The 24,031-nt window shown below is 36.2% G+C and overlaps 1 protein-coding gene across 2 annotated transcripts in view; it reads left to right on the forward strand.

Moving 5' to 3' along the window:
* The first annotated feature begins 1,890 nt into the window (after positions 1-1,890).
* The window catches only part of pdia5 (protein disulfide isomerase family A, member 5), a 43,899-nt gene continuing 21,758 nt past the window's right edge, over positions 1,891-24,031 (forward strand). For both annotated transcript variants that reach the window (XM_043249360.1, XM_043249361.1), the window contains exons 1-9: positions 1,891-2,007; positions 10,303-10,429; positions 13,321-13,408; positions 17,067-17,150; positions 17,276-17,321; positions 18,689-18,781; positions 19,472-19,532; positions 20,710-20,777; positions 23,405-23,496. In XM_043249360.1, coding sequence (XP_043105295.1) covers positions 1,903-2,007; positions 10,303-10,429; positions 13,321-13,408; positions 17,067-17,150; positions 17,276-17,321; positions 18,689-18,781; positions 19,472-19,532; positions 20,710-20,777; positions 23,405-23,496 — 764 coding nt within the window. In that variant the 5' untranslated portion in view covers positions 1,891-1,902. The remainder of the gene's footprint in view (positions 2,008-10,302; positions 10,430-13,320; positions 13,409-17,066; positions 17,151-17,275; positions 17,322-18,688; positions 18,782-19,471; positions 19,533-20,709; positions 20,778-23,404; positions 23,497-24,031) is intronic.

The following is a 24,031-nucleotide window of genomic DNA, read 5'->3' on the forward strand; positions in this document are numbered from 1 at the left end:
AAGCGCCCTCAGAAATGCTGTCACTGAAAATACACAAATATTTAAAACATGGGGCAAATAATTGATCGAATTTATGTATTTGGCATAGCCAGTGCATTTTATACAGTAAAGAAAAATAAAACCCCATTTAAGTATGTAGAAAGTACAAGTGAAAATTATTTCTAAATGGAAAATATTGTCACTTAAACTTGAATAGATTAAAAATTTTATTAATTTTCATTTTAAATAAACTAGTGGCGATCCAGACAGTTACATTATAAGAATGAAATAAGTAATATATAATTATTCTAATAATGTGACTACTCAATGTTTATTTCCCTAAATATATCTAAATATATCTATATCTATATATATATATATATATATATATATATATATATATATATATATATATATATATATATATATATATATAGACACATATATACATATACATTCATAAACATTTAAACTGTCCAACAATATTAACCTTAAATAACCTATTAAAAAATAAATAGAAACATAAAACTTTTGGCTTTAACCTTGAAAGTTGATTTTCTTTTTGAAAACTGTGACAGTGCACACTGTGGACTTACGGTACGCACGCACACTGCACATTGCAATATGCATTAAGCAGCTGGGGGAAGTGACTTAGTGCAATCAAGTTAGTTGTGTGGTACCACTGTCACATCCAGGTGGTGGCACTACAGTGTGTCTGACGCATAAGCACGAACAGTGTAAATATTATATGATAATTGTTGATGTAGGTCTATTATTAAGTGCCTTCCTTAGATAATGAGGCATGAAATCATAACAAAATACTTATTAGTAGGGTCTATATCAGGGCTCTCGACGCTGGTCCTGGAGGGCCACTTTCCTGCTCCAATCTTGATCAAACTCTCCTGCCTGCAGTTTAGTAATCCTGAACATCTTAATAAGCGATTTCAGGTGTGTTTGATTAGGCTTAGAGCTAAAATTTGCAGGAAAGTGGCCCTCGTGGACCAGGGTTGAGAAAGCCTGGTCTATATAATGAAATAGTGACACTGTTTAAAAATAAATAAATAAATAAAGTAGTCAACTATTGTTAAATTAAAATACTTCTGACTGTCATTTCTGCTGATAAATTGCTTTACTTGGCAGCCACTGACTGTGGTTATAGGTAAATGATATTACTTGGCAAAAGAATAGTTTATTCTGATTGTTATTGAGCTGTTTTGTAAGTCAAAACAAAAGTTTTTTTTGCCAGTGGTTGAGAAACATTTATGCATGTGTCCTAGTTTTTCCTACACCATTAAAGATTAAAACATTTATGAAATCTGGGTTCAACAGGGTCACATGGGTCATAGTGAGTGGTAATAGGCTAGTGTGTGTGTAAATATATAATTTGCATATATATATATATATATATATATATATATATATATATATATATATATATATATATATATATATATATATATATATATTTTTTTTTTTTTTTTTTTTTTTTAATTTTTTTCCCACAAGTATATGGAAGCAAAATAAATTATGTTGTTGTTTTTTTGTTTTATGGTCAGGTTTTATATTTTATATTATTTATAATAATACACATCAAAATAGAAGGACAGTTGAGTGTTGTTTGTTCAGTTCAAAAAACTGAGCTGAAAAGACATTTTAAACCACCATCTAACTCAATAGATTATTACATTATACACCTCACATTAATCCAAAACATGCAAATCGCTTTCTGTTTCAAATCCTGGGTTCAACAACCATAAATGCTATTTGAATATTAGAACGTTATTTCGCCGTGCGTGACTGATAAATAAGTTACACGCATGTGACAAATCACAACTGGCCGTTTGCGGCTCCCTCAACGAACTACAATTCCGAAGAAACTACATTTCCTAAGAAGCACTGCGGTCTCCAGGGATTTGGAGGAAAATGGATTGCGCTTGCGTAGCCAGACGTGGCAGCGGCATCATGGCTTCTTGGAACCGATACGGGAGACGTAGGAGACTGATCGAAATGTTCTTATTCCTGTCATTGGTGAGTCTTTATAAGGAATCTAACGGATCGATGTAATCAATAATGTTAATCGCGCATATCAGATAGATGTTTTCTGTCTGGCGCAAGACGAAAGCGAAAGGAAAAGGGAATGATCTTCTGTCCCTCTTGCAGCAGTAGCTCAAAGTTGACAGCAGAAGAGAGATCCACTCAGATCAGTCCGTTTCATTCATCACTTCTCGTGTCTTGTTTTCGGTGTTTTTACACATCCAGCTTTGCGCTTCACGTGCGTGAATATCTTCTTCTCCCCTTGCAACTATCTAATGTCAAAACGGATTCACTAATGTTGCTGATAGGAAATGTGTCTGCTATGAAATGTGCATTTCACTTATGCGCTTTGATATGAGTATATCATGTCAGTGGTGTTCTTTAGTTATTTTAAAGGTCAATGATGTAATAAGGTGCTCATTAATTTTGTCCAGATCTGTTGTGTTTTTGAAAAATTTGAGAATAATGCATTCAATTCGTGCAGACCATGCACCTGTTTTATGAGAAACGAGTAGTCCGTTTCTTAATTAAAAGTCATTTTCATATTTTTAAAGAGCTTTAACTTAAAAAAAGGTGATTTCTGAATTTTTTTTATATATATATATATATATATATATATATATATATATATATATATATATATATATATATATATATATATACAGAAAGAGGATTTTATTATTATTATTAATGTACTATTAATATTTTGAAAAAAGACCATCTGGTTAAAAACCGCAGTGAACAGGCAGGCAGGAAGGCATTTTGTTCTCTGTGACAAGAAAACCATAAAACATAAAATACCTTTTAGACCCTCCATGACTGTTTTAATTAGTATTTACCTTCAGAAACAAAAATTAAAATCTTTTGACCTTTTGTTTACATTCTATGAAGAAAATCTTAGGAAACTTGTTGATATCCTGTTATCAATGTATTTTTTTACTCGACAAATGCTTGCAAGCTATATTGAAAATAATTTGCACACTAATTTTTTATTTTGTCAAGTATGCATCACACTTAGCACTTATTGAATCCTTAAATAAATAGTATTATTTAAAATAACATGAGCATTTTTCAAATTATGCCATCATGAATATAAAAGTGTTTTAAATAGCATTTTTATAAAATATGACCCATTATATTAAGACCTCAATCAGCAACATATAAAGGCATGTGGAAGCAACCGTCATTTCTGTTCCTCTATCATGATTCTATCTCACAGTTTGTGTTAGGGTGTGGTTTATATTTACAGTATCAAGCAACATAATTCAATCTTCATCGGGGTTGTTCTTCTTTGTTCTCCTCTCGATGAGCATGACAGAAATGAGCTTGTAATGTTTGGAGCTAATTAACTCGCATTTGCTTCAGTTTAAAGTGCACCAACCCTGTTCCACAACTCATTTGTGAATCAATGTGGGCCGTGTCCTCAACACCGAACCCTAATAGCCGCTCCGCCACGTCAGTCAACTCTCATTACACAGGAGCTTTCCTGTCTCACATCCTGTTTTGCGCCTGCCACAGCAAACAAAGGTACTCTCCTGAACTGTTGGGACTTTGTGGTGCTTGGGTGGGGGAAGAGAAGCCGCTCTCTGCTATCTGTGCTTCCCTCCAGCCCTCCCGCTTGTCAGAACAATTTATAAAATCTCTTAATCTTGATTACAGGCACCCCACAGCCCTCTCTCTCTTCCCCATCCCACGCTGCTTGGTCAAACAACATGCTGTGTATGGAGACTATGCTAGCTGTACAGTAAACTATTACGAGGGAACATTTTGACTCCTAGACCGACCAGTTCGGTTGCGCTGTCATTTCCTTCTGTTTGTGAATTACCTATGTCAGCCACGCAGAACCGAACCCCCCGTGTTGTTCGGCTCAGCAGGAAGGCGCCGCGCGTTTGAGGAACGGTACGGTTTATGCTGAATCAGTGAGACCCTAAAAGTGAAAATGAGATTTTATTTATTAAGCAGATTTGCGATGCCGGTTGCGCAGTGCAACGCTTGATGAAAGCTTCAGCTGCTGATTAAGCAAGATGTTTTTGCGGTGAAGTATGACAGATCATTTTTTGTTTAAGTGTTTCCCATGCTGTGCAAAACATGTCAGCAAGGTCCACTGCTGAAATGCTGGTGTCCTTGAGCGGAAGATTAATAGCAGGAGCGCTAGTGTCCATAAACTACAGTCAAGATCGCTGAGGAATTTATACTACAGCTTTGCAAACATTTTGTGCAGTTTTATTTATTTATTTTTTGGAAAGGAAGTATTGGAATTTTATCTTTTATCGCTAAATTTCTGAGCTTCTGTCTTTCCTGCAGCAGGTGAAGTAGGTAGTGATTTGTAAGGTTTCAGAAAATCGCAACCCCCAAGTTTTTTTGAATCAGTATGATTTTATTTTTTTTTTTTCCCAAGACTGTAAGTCCACCTGCCCATACTATTTAATGGCCCTTGAAGTGATGATGACTGAGTTTAAATTTAGTGAACTATCCTGCCCATCCGTTTAATTTGGGTCTTTTGAAAAGCAATTGTGTGATCAGGACCATTTTGGTCATTAGATTCTCTAATTAAATATTAAATATAAGATTTTTTTGTTTCCGTCACAAAAAGCTTTGTTTTCAGAGAAATTATTTTATTGTTGATAGTTTTTCAACTTCAAAGGATAATTTTTTAAAATTTTAAATTGATCTGTAAATTGATGAAAAAAATGACAGTAAAAATTTTAGAGATAAATTTAAGATGCATATAAATATATATGTATATAAACTGTTATTTTAAATAACTTGAAGAATACAAGAGATTAATCTCAATCAAAGAATGGCAGTGTAAATAATTTCACATTTTCCCAGTACAAATCGGTATCTAAAATGTGGGAGGGAATGCAAACATTGGAGATTGAATGTTGTTTTGAGTATAATGTACTGCTACTATATACCTAAACCGATCGTTTTTTATTACTTTATTATTTTGCACTTAACAGTGTATTCTGTACATTTTCTAAATGCTTATATTCTTAAAATTAACTTAGAAAGAGACCGAAAACCTATCTATTCTCAGAATTTCATTTTTCGGCATGCTGCTGAAATCGGTGTCTGTTGACGCATTGTTTATTGCCAAGTTAATGATTTGTAGACCATCCCTGTTGAGATGAATAGTCCATAAAGAGCTCCTTCAAACGCGGCAACAAAGAGATTCAGCTTGGAATATGCAAAAAGATGTGTTCCTCCATCACCCCATTCCTTCCCTGCATGTTCTTTTCACTCCCCTGAGCTGTAGCTGCTCATCAGATGAAATAGTGGTGCACAGCATGTGTTTTTTTTTTCCCCAACCCGTTCTGTTCACTTCGCATTGATCGACGGGACGCGATCAGGCCTGTCTCTCGTAGCTGTTCAGTGGATGATAATAACAATCACCGTCTTGTGAAAGGACTGGTGTTGTTAGGATAATGCCCACTTTGAACACCACTGCTAAGGGAAGGCCAAATGAAAGTCTTTGTAACAGGTATAGGACATGATGATTGCCAGACAGTAATGGGCCCGCTCTATTGGTCGACTGTCAGGTTTGGACAGAGCGTTTAAAGAATAGGTGGTGCACCAAATAGGGATGGAAACCTGATGGGACTAGACATAGAACACTGACTCTTTTGTCTGTGAATGGAGTTGAATGCCGCAGTTGTCTGTGTGCCGAAACTGTACATTTTAGTGTTAAAGATGGGTAATTTGAGAAACAATCAGATTTATACAATGCGCACACTGCTATTCACAGTGCCCTTTTTGCAATTCAAATACTGTTGCTATATGTTCTAAAACTGTGTTTTATACTATTGTTCTTCTTTATCATTTTATTTTTGCATGGGGCGGTTACTAGACGGGGTTTAAATTAAGACAGGAGCAGGACTAATCTAGAATAGTTCATTTTTGTTTAAAAAAAAATTACTAAACCCGATTCATTTAAAACCGACTAAGCTAATCTGAATTGGCAGGACAGAGGTTGCGCATAAAACATGGAATGAACCAAGAAAAGCCTAAAATTGTATGGAACTTAGAAACAAATCCAAGGAAAACAGCAGCAGAATAAAGCCTGCAATCAGCAACAACAGAAACAAACGAACTAAATTTTATTAAATAAGCAAAAACCTTTTAATGCAAGCAAAGTAAACTGCACACATCTGGTATCAAATAATAAGAGGATTGCACAGGTATCTGTTTGTAAAAAATTCATGCATAAATGTTGCAGTAGCTGTTGTTTTGTAACATTAATGTTGTTATTTATACATGAAGTAGCTGTTTTAGAGAGTCATGGTAATTAGATTGTAAAAATAAATCTGTATTGTTTATTTTTCTGATCTTTTATTTATCAAAAATCAGACTATTAAAATCTTGACTAGACTAAGTCTGACACTATTTCATGATGGAAAAAGCAGATTTTAGTGTAGGACTAGGCTTAATCTCTGTCCAGGAAACCGCCCCTATGAGCTCTGTAATGTTAGTCAAGGTTTATTACAGCAAGTAATAACTGAGTTTTTTTTTTTTTTATGAACTTTTTTTACCCTCTCTCTGACATTTAGAATTCAACAGGCCATTTTTGCTGTGCTTCAGTGTATTATTTCATGGAAAAAAAAAACATTTGCTGTCTGGTCTAATGATTTGCTTTGCACTTCTCCATTTTTCAGTAACAGGCTCTGTGGTAAGCAGAAATTAAACTGAGATATGTTCACAAACCAATTTGTGCGGAAATGTGCCATTCAGAAACTGTGATCCTTTGTGAGTAAAAATGCAGAGCTGTAGGTGCTACACTCAGCCAGAAACAGCACTGATTTATAAGTTTGCTTATTTGTATTTTTGTGTTCATAAATAATAATATGTTGCTTCTTATTGCTTCACTCTGCTATTGTTTTGAAAACGAAATAGGCATTGTTGACACCTAAATGTGTTTAGGTGTTATTGTATTTTACCTGACATCGAGAGGTGGAATAATTCAGAATGAGACAATTTTGAGCTTAGTCTTATTGAAAAAAAATGTATCTTTTATGATATAACCCATCCAAAGTTGAGTAACTTGATGAAAGAAAGATGGTCCTTTTCGGATACTTCTCTAAGTTGCTCTGACATTTCTTCATAATGCATCACCGTGTCTGCTCCCCCTGTCAGCATGGCTGAAGTCTGAGGAGGTGTGATTTTCTCAGGTCTCTCAGCTTTGCTGTACTTTAATTAGCCCTGACTGTCATCTTCTCACACTGGCTGGCTCCCAAGGCGCTGGGGCCGCTGGGATGTCACCCAGTCGGCACAGGTTGTCCATTCTGCTGGACACCATTTGCTCACAAAGAGTTGATTAAATGTGAGGAGGAAGAGAACGTAGTCTCAGATCCACAGAAAATAAACTCTCTGCTTTCCAGTCGCCGTTGTATTAAAAAAAATGTCTATTTTCTTTTCCATTGTTTTTGCGATCCCTCTCTCCTCTCTGTCACAAAAGAAGACGCATTCATTTCTTTTCCTATGCTTTCTTTTTGATGCCTTAATTGAAGCAATATTCCATATGTTACGCCATAATTAGTTGTTAGAAGCTGAAGTTGGTCAAAACAGTTTGCAATGTCTTTTACAATGAGTGTCATACTGCAATTCAGAACATCAGAACACGTGCCAAAAACTCATTTATTTAGCGTATTTCATTGCTGCACCAAGCCTAGTTTACTGTCATTTTAAGTACTGCCATAGCGTAGTCCCAGGCCTAACTCCAGCCATTGATTGAGCTAATGTTGTTTCGTCTGGAGCAATCAGGCTGCTCAAACATATTACAATTCCATTTGGTGCCACTAGTGGTGCAGAAAATTACCTTCTTTACCTTTAATTTTGAACTCTGCCTGCATGAGGTTTCCATCTAAGGTCTGGGATATGATAATGCTAGACTAACAGAGACTTTTTGTTTATTTAACATTTGTCCAGATGTAATGGTGTTGCTCAACGGAGTGTGCAGTGATAAATTCAGTCAGGCCACTGGCTCTTTTCTCTCTGTAGAGAATGTGCAGTGTGATTTTTAATGAGGGAGAGTATGATGCTTGTCTTGGTTTGTCATGTAGAAAGATGAAGGTTGTCAGCGGCTAAGGCACCTGTGTTCCTCACCAGCCCTTCCTTGTGACACTCCATTGATGATGGAGATCAGTCTGTACTTGTGCATTCACACACAACAGATGTACAGCTCTGCTTTTTGTAATGTGTTATGCAATGGTTTTTATTTGCCACTTTTCCTGTTAGTAAAAGATTGTTTCTGTTTTCCGCTCATTGTTTGGGTCTTAAAATTAAATTTCTTAGTTTTAATTGATGCCACTTTCAGAAATGTCACCTTTATTCAAAAATAGAGTGCTGCAGGGTTGACACATTTGTGGGGGGGGGGCTGAAATTACTATAGGTTTGTGGTTAAAACAAGGTATTTTCAAAAGCTATTCCTACCTTGTCTCATGGCATAAACGTACCTTGGTGCACTTTTTAACAAGACACGAAATACGTACCAACAAGTATATATTAATGAAGTTTCCAAAAGCAATAGATACTGAAGGCAGTAAAACTCTGACACCTTTTATTCCTTTTCACACAAAATTTTCGATGAAATAAAGCATAATTTTCATGCAATTACTTGTTATGGCTTTGAGGTGTTTGAAAACTGATTCTTTTGAATGACAGCATCGCACATATACTTCATATCTATGGGTTTTCATGGATGGTAGGTTTTCCCGGTACCTCACAAAGTACAGAGAGGTACTTAAGAGGCGAGGACCTCCGTCTAACTAGCATTTGTGAACACTATTGGATAGGTTTAGGGCCTGGCGTAGGGCATATTTCCAACATGATAGAGCATTAACTTTTAGCAACAGTCCAATTTCAATTCTCAACCGCCGCAATACATACCTATATCAACGTAATAAAAATGTTGGCTCACGTATTGAACCTGAGTTTTAGCACCACTTGGTGGATATTTCTCAAATGCGGAAAAAAAAGGGTTTTGCACAAAGGTACATATTTTTATGAGACATGGTATTTTTTGACATAATATCAGTAACACCCCAGTTGTAAATGTTGTAAAGCTTTTAAAAAGGCTGTCAGAGAAATTCAGTATCATCATGGAAAAAATGAGTTGAATCACTTTTTTAAATACATTTAAATACATTTGCGTAGTTTTCAATTCAGTTGTATTTACAATTACAGTTATGTAGGCTTCAAAACTGTTCATTTGTCAAAATTATGATGATGAATAAAACGTGCAAGAATTATAAGCTTTATTGGTAGCAGAGCTTATTTTCTGCAATAATTCAAAAGATTATTGAGTATGTGCTAGCAGAAACTGGGTGATGCTAACTTCTGGGATGGCCTACACTGCAGCAGTCTATGCACCACACATACTGTTAGATCAGACTGAAACGATCAGCAGATGCATTTAAAATGAAATTCACTTGCTCCTTTCTAATGCCAATAAACTTTTGGAAAGAAATGCAGAGTAGCAGATGATAAATTCAGATGTCTGTGCGGCTTAGTCTCTTTTTGGCGCGAGGAGGAAGTTGCGAGTTCTAAAAAAGTTATTGTGTTTTCAATGTGCATCAAGCTCTTATCTCAAAAGGTCAAGGTACATTTGGTTTCTGCATGATAAAACCACTTTAGTTCACCGCCACAACGATGTGAGCTTGATTAGGTCACGTGGGAAAGTGCTTCTGCTAAAAATACCAAAAAATATTAAAGTTAAACTTTCTTTAAAAGTTGTTCCCCAATATCTTGTATGTTGAAATGGAAACTTCTCAAAGAGTGTCTATCAGCTATTAAACAACATCCCTGCAGACCAAATGAGTTTTCTTTCATTTGTGGTCGTGTCTTTTCACTTCAGGGATGTGGCATAGGGAGATAAGGACGTGTGATAGGCTGGGCCACTGTCTCAGTTTGTGACATGGTCTGTCTGATCTTGTCATTTTCCTCTTTTTTAGATGACAGCACCTTTATCTGTTGTTGCTTTATCAGCTCAGCTCCACCCGAGCTCAGAATCGCATGCCTCTGCTGGGATAACTGATGGAGAGCGTGCTCTCCCACCACAGGGCAACACGTAACTTACATCAGAGCGCGCATTTTAGTAGCTATTTCAGGGTGCTTGGAGAGAAACTATATATTTTTTATTTCATTCACGTTAATTTAATTCATACATTGTCGTCATTTTGTACAAATGCCGCAATTATATTGGCAAGCAGTTGGGGAGATTGTTTTGAATCGCCTGTGGTGTTTGGCCTTGACAGTGAAAAATGATGATCTCTGTCTGTCTCACCTCCTCAGGTTGCAGTGTCATCCGCCCTGCAGGCAGCGAAGGTGTCTCCGCTCATAGAGAAAGTCAATGACCACAAGGATTTCAAGAAACTTCTGAGGACCAGAACTAATGTGCTTGTCTTGTATACCAAGTCAGGTCAGTGACCACTGTTGGCTTTTCAAATGCGTTAAAAGTATTACAGTTTTAGCAGCTAAAAAATGCTAAGATGCAACTGCCAATAAATCTGCCCCTAAGATCAATAGGTATTTTTTTTACGTTATCTACAAAAGTAGTTTGGCTTTGATTTCATAGGAAGAAAAGTAATTTTTATATTAAAATGTTAAATTTTATATATATATATATATATATATATATATATATATATATATATGTATGTATGTATGTATGTATATATATGTGTATATTTATATGTGTATATTTATATGTGTATATTTATATATATATATATATATATATATATATATATATATATATATATATATATATGTGTGTGTGTGTGTATTTATATATATATATATATATATATATATATATATATATATATATATATATATATATATATATATATATATTAGTAAATACAAATAAATAAGTGAATATATATAAAAAATATATTTAAAAAAAATCTTACTGACCCCAAACTGATTAACGATAGTGTGCATTGCTAAAAATAAAACGGAGCAGAGATAATGTTGACTGGACAAGTAATCATAATTACTGGTCCAACTGGGCCAGCAAAAATTTCCTACTGTTGAGCCCTGTGTTACTTACAAACATGCTGACTTTAACTTGCTCAGCAAGTTTCTCTTTAAAATGTCTTTTCACCATGACGGTATTTAACTTTAAAGAGAAAACCTGCCATAGAAGCATATACTTTATGGTTATGCAGTATGTACTGTACATTTATTGTGATTTGCATCCTGACACATTTCGGAACTTGACGCATTAAAATCAAGCTTGCGTTGCTAGAAGTGTATGTGTTACACGCCCTAAGGGAAAATTCTGCTACATGCTAACAGACCTGTCATGCCACAAAAGGTAGGTCAGCTTTGCTATCATTGCCAAAAGCATGTTGGTGCCTTTAGATACTTGACCTTTCGTACAGTACACTTACCACAGTCATTAAATGTGAAAATATTAATCTTATGGGCTTAGACAGAGTAGGTAAAGAACTTCAGCACTCTAAACTCCTAAACACACTAATGCATAGCTCTCTTCCAACTCTTAGAAAAAAAAACTACCCCCTAACACTGGATGTTCATTTGCATCACTCCTGGGTGTTATTAGCAGAACCAGCAGGCAATGCGCCATATATGGGTACCGTATGGATGAATGGTCCATAAACAATCTCCCACCCACAAAGCACGGGAAAGAGCCTCTCAAGGTCTTGCTGTGCAAGATTTATTTGTTTCATAATTCACGACTCATTTCGAGCACATGAGGTCATTGGATAAGACTGTATCGAACAGTGCGCTTGATTGATGGCTGACTAACGCTGCTCATCCTGTGAAGCATTTCCATTAGATGCATCCTGCTAACTGCGATAGTCCCTTTAGATTGCAGGAATGCATTCAGTATCAGGTGGTGCATAGGCATTTCTCATTCAAAACAGTACTGGTATCAACCGATTTCGAACTGAAAAATAAGAAATCGATGTCGTTTTGACCTTGACTGATGTGATTAATGGGAAGAAATGAGATTGTGTAGTAGATGATCCCAGACTTGGTGCAAATGTGTAAATCTAAGGAGAAGCAAAGCTGTCACTGTGTTTTCACACATTGTAATTTCACACTGTGTGCTGTTTTTTTTGTACTGAGGTGTGTCGGCAAATGCTTTCATCATCAACACGAGTACTACTGGTAGAAATGTTTTTAAAAATAGAGAACAACATCCACTTCGCCTTTTAGGATTTTATCATTTACTCACTTATATTTGATCAATACTTTTAGCTCTGCAACCTATGTTTTGATCACTCAGCAAACACTGTAAATATTGGGCTTGGTCTGATGACTGCTGCAGTCCCTTACCACTCATTTTGAAAAAATGATGGATGTGCAATTATACAAACATGTATATGTAATCAATAGGGTTTCATTTCTAGACCAGAATGCTTTTTTTATGTGCTTTTTAGCTTTTATGGACATCTGGATTCATGTACTCACCACATATTGACAGCAATATTGTTAAATTATTGCAAGTTAAAATATTTATTTTATGTATGATGATATGGTGGAGCAGCTATTATTGTCAATGTTCAAAACGGATGCATTGCTTAATATTTTTGTGTAGACCATGATCAATTTTTTTCAGGGTTATTAAATAAATAGAAGTTCAAAATAATGACATTTATTTGAAATATAAATCTTTTGTCAAGTTATATATTTATTGTCTTTTGCACATACTCCTGTTTTACCTGAAATGTTGAACTGCTTACGAAATGTGGAATTTCTTTTAAATAAATCAGATTTTCATGTAAAGACTTTTTTTCTGTTTTTGTATGAATTCATATTCCCTGCAACGATATTCTAGCTCTAAATATGTTTACATGCAGTTAAATAATCCGTTATTAATCTGACTGATAGCACAGCAATGAAGGCTTTCATGTAAACACCAGTCAAAACAGATTTTCTCTCACTCTTACACACAGTTCTTTGATCTAGTAATAGCTCGCTTTGTACCTTATGAGAATACAGATCAGATGTACCAGCTAAACATAAAAAATATACTAGTGAAATTATTCAAAATCATATTTTAATGGTATGTAAAATGTTCCAATGGTTTCTGTAATTTCATGTTCCCTAAAAAAAGAAATGATGGGAAATTAAGCCTCTTAATTGAAGCTATTTATAGCATGAGCTCTGCAGGTGACATGCAGGCTCCATGTGGGCTACCAGGTGCTGTGGGCACAGTGTTAGAGACCACTGGCATACACCATATACAAGCTTGTGATATTTAAAGGTGTTGCCTTGGTGTTTCTACAACATGTCTCCCCTAGAGTTGTCTAAATGTGTTTTTTGTGTCCTCAGCTTCATCCGGAGATGCTCATCTAAAGCTGCTGTCTGATGTGGCTCAAGCTGTGAAAGGTCAGGGTACCATCGCCTGGGTAAATTGTGGGTGAGTACCAATCGATTTATAAGTTATAGAAGGTGTTTTTGGACTCGGGATGACGTTTCTGGTCAAACAGTGTGTTTATGTAAAACCTTGTACTCTTTTTATTTAAAAAAAGGAAAGTGGGGTTTAACCTAGGGTTAAGTGCAGTGTGAAAAACCCTTTCGATTCTTCCTAATATAATCTGCTAAGCCTCAATTATTAGCTCATGTACACAGGTTGTATCTGCATCAGTGTCTGTGGTGATTACTTTGGATTATCTTGTTCCATTGCATCCTCCTTCAGCTCATGCACGTCACAGCTCGGCATCTTCGCTCTGCCTGTGCTTTGAGAAAGAGAGTTGTTTCGATGATTAGCAGTCATTTTATAATGGCTTGGTGGTAATTGATAGGATGTTGCAGGCAATAAAAAAAACTGTATCTTGTTAGCACCCAAACACAAAAAAAGAATATCCCATCCTTAAAGCATCTTCTTGAGACCGGCTCGGGTACATTGGGTCCCCTATGTGAAGAACTTATATAAGTCTGAGTTTAAAAAAAGTAACTCTACGCAGGCGGCAGTGTGGTAGAGCATTGCAGAGATACGCCCACATGTTTTCTACAGATGACGGGGACCTGAGAGATGGCCAAATGCAGTCCACTGGGGGATACCATTAAGGAAGTAGGTCATGGACAGAGCAGGATCAGTTTGAAGAAAATGGAAGTGAAATAATTCTGGAATCTGAACAATCCATCTGGATTTTCAACGAAACGGCTACTCTTTCAAACTTTACTTGGTTTTAACTTCACAGTTTATCCACTCGACTTGTTTAACGCCAGCAATCTCACACACACACACTTTCAGCAATTCTGACCCTTTCAAACCCCCTGCAAGCATAACTTATTGACTTGACCCATGACTCGCATGCTTTAGAACAGCTTGAAAAGGACGACCAATTATTTTGGCGTTGCAAACGGGGTCGATGGGCTGGGTAGGGTATGAAGGGGCATATCCGCGTGTGTGTGCTCATTGCCATCTGTGATCCCGAGTCAGCTCGTTCAACACACAGCATGTCTAATTGAGTTTCCCACCTGACAGACTGAGCTCTGATCTCCACCGCACCTCTCTCAGTCCTCCCACAAAGGCGTTATGTGGGAAAAGCGTAAAGCTAATGATGGCGTCTCATCTACCTTTAAGGAATGGAGCTGGTTGGGGGCGGATGCTGTCAGAAGCATAATTGAATTCAGTCTCTTTGAATTTCCATTAGCATGGGGCTTTAGATCGCTTCTGAGTCCTCTCTGCTTCTATTTGTCCTTATGTAATACATTTCCATGCTCATTATCGCTCAAGGGAAGGGGAGTCTTTACAATGAAGAGAGATCTAGATCTCTTTGGGATGGTGTGGGCGTATATACGGTGACAGTGGGACCAGGTAATTGTGGGTCCTTTCTGTTCTCAGGATCTGTTGAGGTGCGAGTGTGAAGATGGAGTGCTTTGTTGCTGTTTTTATTTTTTTGCTATTGGCTGTATGACAAAGATGAATTTGTCTGGAACTGGAGCATTCATTTTTTGTGCAGTGAATTCAGAAAGCACTGATTTCGCTGTGGCACTTTCCCATAAATAGGATACAAAACTAAAAATGAAGATTTAATTTTTTTTTTCTTTTTCAGTAGTTGGCCAGTGAAAGTAATGTTTAACCTTCACAAAAATGGGTATTTGTTGTTGTTTTTATTTTCAATACATTTCTTACAGTAACAAGAGTAACAGGGTGTAATGGCTGAGCATGATGAATTCTGCAATGCAGTTCGAATACAAATTGTGAAAATGGACTGAAAATGTTCACTTCCCGTCAGAGTCATAATGCTTTTACTTCTTGAGATAAATATGTATGTACACTGTACAAAAAATAAATGAATGGCACAAAAGCTGTCACTTTGGAGGTACCTTTTTAAAAGATTCACCTTATTGGTACCTTGAAAGTTTCAAATCTGAAAGTGCACAGTGTATAAAGTTACTGTCTCTGAAAAGAAAGAATCGACTCGGAATCATTGAAACAAGACATTTTTAAAATGAATCCCAACTATATCTTGCCGATGTCAATATGAAATATTAGTATACCCACTCACTTTTAGTGTTTTCGCATTGCTTTGAGTGAAAAAGTGCTAATTCAATCTTTGCCACTAGGTGCCACTTTTGGAGCGTTAAAATTGAGGCTAGGAACTATATCGCATGCTATAGTCAGTGTATTACCTGCTGCTCCATTTGAAAGCAGTTGATGGAGATTTACTGCTATCAAGGAACCGGCTTTACTGACCAGATGCACATGACTATAGCATGCAATATATTGCCCAGTACACAGCAGCACTGCGTTAACAGATGCTGCTTTATCAGGCATTACAGGTGTGATGAAATGGAAATGAGACTAGTCTGACCAGTCACCTTAGATTAGCTTCACGCAAAGGAGGGGTTTGAAAAAAATCAATCGTTGAATGAGTCGTTCGGGAGTCATTGAGCACATAATGAAAAAATATATGAATATTATAAGACAAAGTGTTTTTTTTGACCTTGCGTGCATGTCAACCGGTTGTTGGGGACACCCAAAACCAAAAAATTATCCTTACATAACCCATATTATGGACACTTTTAAGGTACATAATAGTACCTAAAAGCCACTGTGCTACTGACAGCTTTTCTACCTGTGTGTATAATGTTTAGTTATGGGGAAACGTTAAAAGCTATAAAAAGCATGGAATAAATGCTTTTAAAAGAGTCTTGGTATTCAAAGTGTAGCTCATTGTAGAATGTGCCCTATCTGCACAATCACCAGTACCACATACTTGTACAAAATCCATTTAATGTGCGGGATGTTTTGAAGCATGCTATTCTGCTGCAAGGAATTGCTAAAGTGGAGCGGGATGGAAAAAACACTTAACTCTTCTTATCTAGAGACCCGTGGCTCTGAATTAAAGCAAGCAGAGTTTATGTTTAATACACTGTAGCAGCTGAATGTCTTGTCCTTCAAAAAGAGAAGAATGACGGGGTTTGCCAAAACTTAGAAGCGGCGCTTACATTAGCTTATTGCTGTGGTCAACTGTCGCTTCCCATGAGCGGCCTCGTATTGCTGCTACAGCAATTTATTTAATGTCTTGGGACATTAATTGTATCACTTCACTTTTTGGCTGCATCAATTTGCATGACAAATGTCCTTCGAGGACTTGTGTTATAATAGAATAATGTGATTATAATATTTGTTGAGTATAATTCGCTATGACTTAATGTTCACTTTCGCTCTGAGTTTGCACAAAAAGTATGAAGTTAATTGTTTGCGCTCCTAGAAACTTGACCGAGCACGGTCGCTTTAAACTTTAGTTTTCCTTGCATTTTTACCAGGGTTGCGCACCATTTATAGGTCTTTCAGAGTTTGCCAACAAAGTTAAATATTGCAATTTTGAATTTAAAGACAAATAAAAGAATATCACAGAACTGTGCATATTTTAACTGTTATTATTTTAACTGCTAATAGTTTTTAATGTGTATCATAATATAATAATCAATTAGTACAATCGGGAAATGGTCTGATTTCATCAATAATATTTGTTATATGCATTTTCTATGCAATTTATTGAAAGTGATTCTGTTTAGTGATTGAATGCTTGTATGTTTTTTCTGTCGGTTCCTCTCAACAGAGATTCAGAAGGACGCAAACTCTGTAAAAAAGTCAAGGTAGACCCCAGCTCAAAAACCAATGGAGTCGAAGTCCTGCATTACAAGTAAGAATTGTTTTTATTTTCTGAGTTTCACGTGCTGTAACAATGGCGGTTGGAGGACTTATAATTAATTATTACTAAGAAGCATGAGCACAGCAATTCATCTTTAAGTTTTGCGTTTCCTTTAGGGATGGAACCTTCCACACAGAATATAACAGACCAGCCACATTTAAGGTAATTTCTTTTTGATGCATTTCGATGAAGTCATCTTTGACACAAATCACAGCATTTTTGAAGCTTCTTTCAGAACCCAGTTCATCGATATTTCTTTGTTAGACATAGGGATTGACAATCTGCATTTTCACGAAATAGCATCAGTGCCTTTTCGGATGCGTTCTCTGTCATCTGTTAGTGGGATGATTGACACTTTGTTGCTATTTACTCGTTCAATGTCCACAGTTTTCCCGTTGCTGCTATTTCGCAGTATTCAGCCTCAAGCACTAGAGCCAGAAGCCCCTGGTTTATAAGCAGACGAATCAAACCTGTCCCCCATCGGTTTATCTCACCTATCTCATTCTCCACACGCCTTTCAGTTCAATTATTACCGAATGTGATGAGGCGTTGATGAATGACTCTGGAATGAGGAGAGCTGTAATGTGAATATGTTAAAAATGAATGAGCTGAGCTATGCTGGATGATGAGACAGTGATGGGACATGGTTGCTGGAGCCACTGGCGTGGAAAGAATGGAGAGCTCTTATTAAATGCACCTGCTGTTAAGTACCACATATTGCTCTTCATTTTCCCTTGGTACAGCAGTAAAGCCGTGCTTTGAGCACTTCATGTCAAGGGAGTGCTTATTTCCTAATGTCTTGCATGCATAGATTATGGGATAAATTACAGCAGTTGCACGAGAGGACCGGTTTTCACTGATGATCAATCTCTGCAATCTTTCTCTTTTATTTTGAAGTAAGATCAAACTTAGAGCAGGTTTGGATGCAGATCTGGCTATATATTAGAAATATTTGCATTGTTGTATTTTTACATTGTTGAAGTTTTTTTTTAGTTTATTTATTTGAAAGAAAGTAATACTTTATATTTAGAATATTTAATAGTGTTCAATACGATCAGAAGATATTCAGATAAATACAGGTGTTTTGAATTACTTTTTGTTCATTAAAGAATGCTGAAAAAATATGCCAGTTTTCCCCAAAATATTAAGCAGCAAAATTGTAATACTGAGATTATAATAAAAATGTTTCTTGTGCACCAAATCAACATATTTGAATAGTTTCAATCATCAAGTGGCACTGAAGACTGGCGCATATTTTTAAACGATCCTTTACAGTATAAATGCCTTGTTGTATGTACTGTACCGTATAAGCATAAGAGACTTCATTAAAAAAAAAACTTTTCTGACCCCAGTCCTTTGAATGGTAGTGTACGCCCTATAATGCAAAAATCAGATCCATACCTCTGATCTCACATTGATTCACTGTTAAAATGAAATGCATACAGTGAGTTGAACATTTTTTGACAGTGAAAGATGATTCTCTAGTGGTCTCTTTTCAAAGTTTCTATCTATTCTCTCATCTCTTTTAGTCCATGGTGGCATTCCTGAAAGACCCTGCAGGTGCCCCCCTGTGGGAGGAGAACCCCGAGGCTAAAGATGTTGTTCACATCGAGTCAGAGAAGGTAAGTATCTCTCTCTAAAGCTCACTGAAGCGAAGATCGGTTTCTTGCTGAGTATTTATCAGGTGTGGGAACTCCACACAGAACAAAAGACATGTAGCTGAACAATCTGCAACAGAAGAACCTGTCTTTTGTTCTGTCTCTAGAGGCTAAGTCTGGCAGCTGGACTGGGTGTCCAGAAACAAATGTGGTCTTAAATGCCCTAGCCTTCAATTTTTAGACCATCTGGGTATGTGAAAAAGAAACCAAGTTAAATCTGAAGACATAGGATATCTCATCCTAAAATCTTTTTTTTTTATAACATTTTCATGGCATCTTTATCACAGTAGTGATAAACAGCATTTTTTTTCCAGGAAAGTCAAACGGATGAATTACTGCACGTTCAGTGTTAATGAAATACTTGACATACTTGACAGTGAAATAAATTGTGCGCGAGTCAAGAATATGTTCAGCAATAGCCTCTTTTCAAAACATGCTGCAGATGACGGTCAACAGCTATACTGTTTTTAATAATAAAGGCTTTGATGCGTCTTTGAAAAACTCATTCATATCTAATAAATATATTTATTTTTGTTTCTGTGGTTTAGAAGCAAAAGTGGTCAGGAAATGCCTTTGTTTGTTGGTTTTACTGAGATCACCTTAAATTCAGCCCAGAGTGTTTGACAAACTCAATTTATGCTGTTTGGTTTACAGGACTTCCGTAAGTTGCTGAAAAGAGAAGAGCGGCCCATCCTAATGATGTTTTACGCCCCATGTGAGTCACCTCTTGTCTGTAATCATCCACTACTAGACACTTCATATGATGTAAACTGTGTGCAATCATGCAAGAAGTGCCATGTTCAAGCAAAACAGATCCTGTGACGTTTGATTATGTGCGTCTGAATCAATGTAGGTTTTGAATTCAGTCGAGATGTCATTAAGATGTCCAGCATTTGTCAGAGTGACATAAACAAGAGTTTAACTTCCAAAGACTTTTCTCATTCATCTTAATTCCTTGTGTAGTGCTCACAGGAACCCAAAAGCTCATTACTGCAATCTCAAAGATGAGGAATCGGCCAAAATCATATTTACATTGACAAATGAGGAGAACCTCTGGGCATTTCTAACCTTTTTCAAGACTCCATTGAAAATTGCTTCTTAAGGCTAAACTTAACTTAGCCATGGGGTTATTAAGACCATCACAATTACCTTTTGTCGTTTAATAGAGTACTTGCACACTGCCTTACTAAACTTATCACTAAGAGTTGAAAAGTTTGACTGGATGGATAGATGGATAGATAGAGAGATAGTAAAGCCTAATGCTAGAAGACTTTTATTTTAAATGCATTCTGATCACTTATTTTGAATTCTACCACAGTTTTCACAAAAAGTATTAAGCTGTTAAGTAAGCATTATGTTTCTTGAGCACCAAATCGCCATTTCGAATTACTTCTGAAAGATCATGTGACACTGAAGACCGATAAAAATTCAAATTGCCATCAGAGGAATAAATAACATTTTTGAATTGGAAAAATATTTCACAATTTTTACAGATTTACTAATGAAAAGAACATTACAATATCTTCACCCCCAAACCTTTATTAAGCTTTGGTGTATTTGATATGTGAACATGGTATTATGCTAGTAATATTGAATAATATTTTGAAGCCTTTCCGTGCAAAAACATGGTATGATCATATTTTCCTTCTTTTTTCATGTGAAATCTAATAATTTCGACCATGAATTTCTTGTAGGGATGAAAGATTGACACACAAATTTTGCAGTGCTCCACTTTGGTAACTTGGTTTCACCACATTTACCTCCAGAAAGCTGCTTGGTTTTGAAAGTCCATCTTTGTGAAGTGTGATTTATAGATTGCTACATTTGTGGCAATAGGCTATGAACTTTTTTCACTAATGCATCTTAAACTGTAACATCTCTTCTACATGTAGGGTGTGGTGTATGTAAAAGGATGCAGCCCATTTTCCAGCAAGCAGCAACTGAGACGAAAGGAAAATATGTAAGTACACTACTAGCATGTCAGAATCAGTCCTGTTGATTTTCCCGTTTCCTTTTTTTCCTGCTACACTGTATCATGATACATTTTTTCTGATTCAGTTGTTGAATTACCTAACAGGTGGAATGTTTGGCGAAACCGTTGATGTTCCTCTTTGACAGAACGTTTAGTTCCCCCTCGTTAGAGGAAGAAGCAATTTTGCTTAAAAGCCCTTCTGCTGATTTCATAGTATAGTTATAGGATGTACTTCCTGCTGTTGAAGTCTGTGGTGAAGTATGGATTATATGCCAGCTCAGCTCAATATTTCTATGTGCACTGCTGTTAGACCCACAGTATAGTGTACCTCGCTACACATATATTTCCCATCTCGGTTTTTTTTTTTTTTTTTTTTTAATCTCCCTCCTTCTTTTTCCCCGTCTCTCATCTTAGAATGTTCACAGAAGTACAAACATAGATGCCTGAACTCTCAGTCAAACTAAAATTGTCCAAATCGGAATTGAACATTTTTTTTAAGAAGACTCCGCTGTAAATGTCAGAGCTGGAGTGTTTTCTACATGGAAGTTTGAGTCAAGAGAACATTGCTTAGTATTGTGCAACTAAAACCATGGAAAGGTTCTTTTGTTCAGTTTATCTACTTGTAAACTTAAAAATGTATTGCATGAACAAAAATCCCTCCACATGAAAGATTTTTTAAATTATTATTTAAAAAATACTTTACAATACATTTAAATTTGTTAACATTAAAATGTTAGGTATCATAAACCATTAGTAAACATAATTAATGTTAATGCATGCTTACACTTTTTTTCTGTTTTTGATACGTCTAATAAAGGCTGCATTTATATATAATTAGCATTGTGAGCATTTATTTTATTTTAATATATTTACAATTTCTTCCGTTTTAGTGTCACATGATCCCTCAGAGATCATCAGACATGCTGATTCAGTGCTTAAGAAATATAAAAAAAAATTCATTTGTAAAAACCGATAACTCCATAATGTATTTTAATGCAGTCAAATTCTCAATAACTGTTTTCACTGATATATTTTACTGAATATGAGTGTTGAATAATGACTACTAGACAGCTCTCCCTTAGTTACAAGATGTTAATTTATAATTGAGCCGTCTTCTAATTAAATCAAATACACATAAGATATAGACAATGTCTGTGCTGTGATTTTGTCTATATTTGCATGTAAAATAGAGCTAGAAGCAACGGATTATCTATTTAACTGAAAGCTCTGCTCCTTTCAGCCGCTAGCTGAACAGAGCAGACACGGAGAGAGAGGTGTGTGCGTGCTTGGAAAACAAGAACTCGAGCGACAGTACCAGTCAATCACAGAGACTCACTAATGTTTGTCTAAGAAGTCGCTAGATTTGTCCCAATATACCAAGGTGGTCTAAGAAGTCACAAAATCAACCGACAAAGCCGCTAAGTTGGCAACATTGTCAATTTTATCGATTAGTCGTTGCAGCTCTACTAAAATGGACTCAAAAACAACAAATGCGCTCGCCCGCTTCTACAATAAAATATGAACACGCGATGCTTTGAAAGTGTACGGTACTGACGTTTTTACAGTTTAGGTCGCGCTATATGAGAAGAATAATGTACAGTAATATTATTTTCTTATTGTTGTGTTGCTAGATAGATTTTTTTTAGGACCTTTTGAGAGGTTATTTTCTATTTATGAATAGAAGGTTGAAAAGAACAATAGATCTTGATCAGTTGCTAGATAAAACAAAGCAGTGTATACCAATTTATAAACTTTTGCCATTTAATCTCGTACATACTATAATTCTAGCATTTTAACACATTTATTAACAACAAACATCAATAAACACTGTAAAAATGTTAATTATTTGTTGATGACACCTCATGCATTCAATCATTATTGTTGTATTAATGTGGAGGGATATTTAAGCAGTATTTATTTCTCTAATTGCAAACTGATAAGTGAGCACTAGTAAATAGATTTGCATAATGAATGGGGTAGCATGCCGGTACGGACACGGACGTGTATATTTGCTGCCTCCTGTGTTTCTGAGTTTCCACGTACGTGTGTCGAGAAGCTGATAGCACTGCGGGAACATTGATGGATTTGGGAGGTAATCGCTGGTCAGCAGAGTTTGTCTGCATATTTTTCATTGCTCTGACGGATGGGTAGGGGCCACCGGAGACGATTTGTGACTTACTCTTGGATAATATACATTTATTTTGGAATACATCATCAAGCATAGACCGTCATAACGGTGCAGTTTGTTTGAATTAACGGCGCAAGCTATATTTTTTCAACTTAGCAATGTGACGGGCTGTAAAAATGGATGAAGTTCCCTCATGTTTTGATGCGTCCAAACACAAAGTAAACTGAGGCGGTAGTCACTAAAAGTAGATTTCCTCCAACACCAAAGTGAGGTGAAATTGCTTTCGGGTGGCGATTAGCATGTCAGGTCAAACTTTGCAATGTCATGAGAGAAATGGATATTTACCGTGTCCCACTTCGCTGCATGCCATCTGTATCGACAAGCTTTCTGTTTACTCTCTGATGTGGCCATTCATCTTCATTTTCCTGTATTTGAGGCGCTAGACAGGGATTGTTTGTTTCAAGTCTAATTCATTGCTTTTGTGTAGGTGTTGGCTGGGATGAACGTGCACCCGGCGGAGTTTGATGGCCTCAAACAGGAGTTCAGCGTCAAGGGCTACCCAACCTTCTGCTACTTTGAGTAAGTTTATCTAGATCCTTGACTTGAATGCACATACAAAGCCACCTTGTGAAGGGCCGAATAATATGGACTAAATTGTTAAGCTTTAAATCTGGTTGGTATTGAAGCTCTTTTGATGTTACAGTGTATAATTATACCAGTGTTGGCAAGTACCTTATTTTACGCCACAAAATAGGAAGGAAATTTAATGTTAACTTGTGGGAAACTAGATGGCCAAATAAAAAAAAAATGTCATTAGAATATCAAGATTATGTTACCAGCAAAATGATTGTATTTTGTAATTACTTGAAATTGACTTTCCTTAAGCAAGTTTCGTTTTAATGTGACACTAGTGTCATAGCACTGTAAATTCATTAATTTGAAGAGAACGATCAGAATGGTACTTTTTCTACAGTCCAATTAAAAACTGAAGAATCTTTGAAGATGTTAAAGCTTTTCCTAGAAGCATTCACCAGCCCTTTTGTGAACACTGGTTTTGTGGAGTGTTCCTTTTAAATGTATGACGTCAGGGGTTATTACTTATTTAATCTTATAT

This window comes from Puntigrus tetrazona, chromosome 9 (genome assembly GCF_018831695.1).
Source record: "Puntigrus tetrazona isolate hp1 chromosome 9, ASM1883169v1, whole genome shotgun sequence".
Lineage (NCBI taxonomy): Eukaryota > Metazoa > Chordata > Actinopteri > Cypriniformes > Cyprinidae > Puntigrus > Puntigrus tetrazona.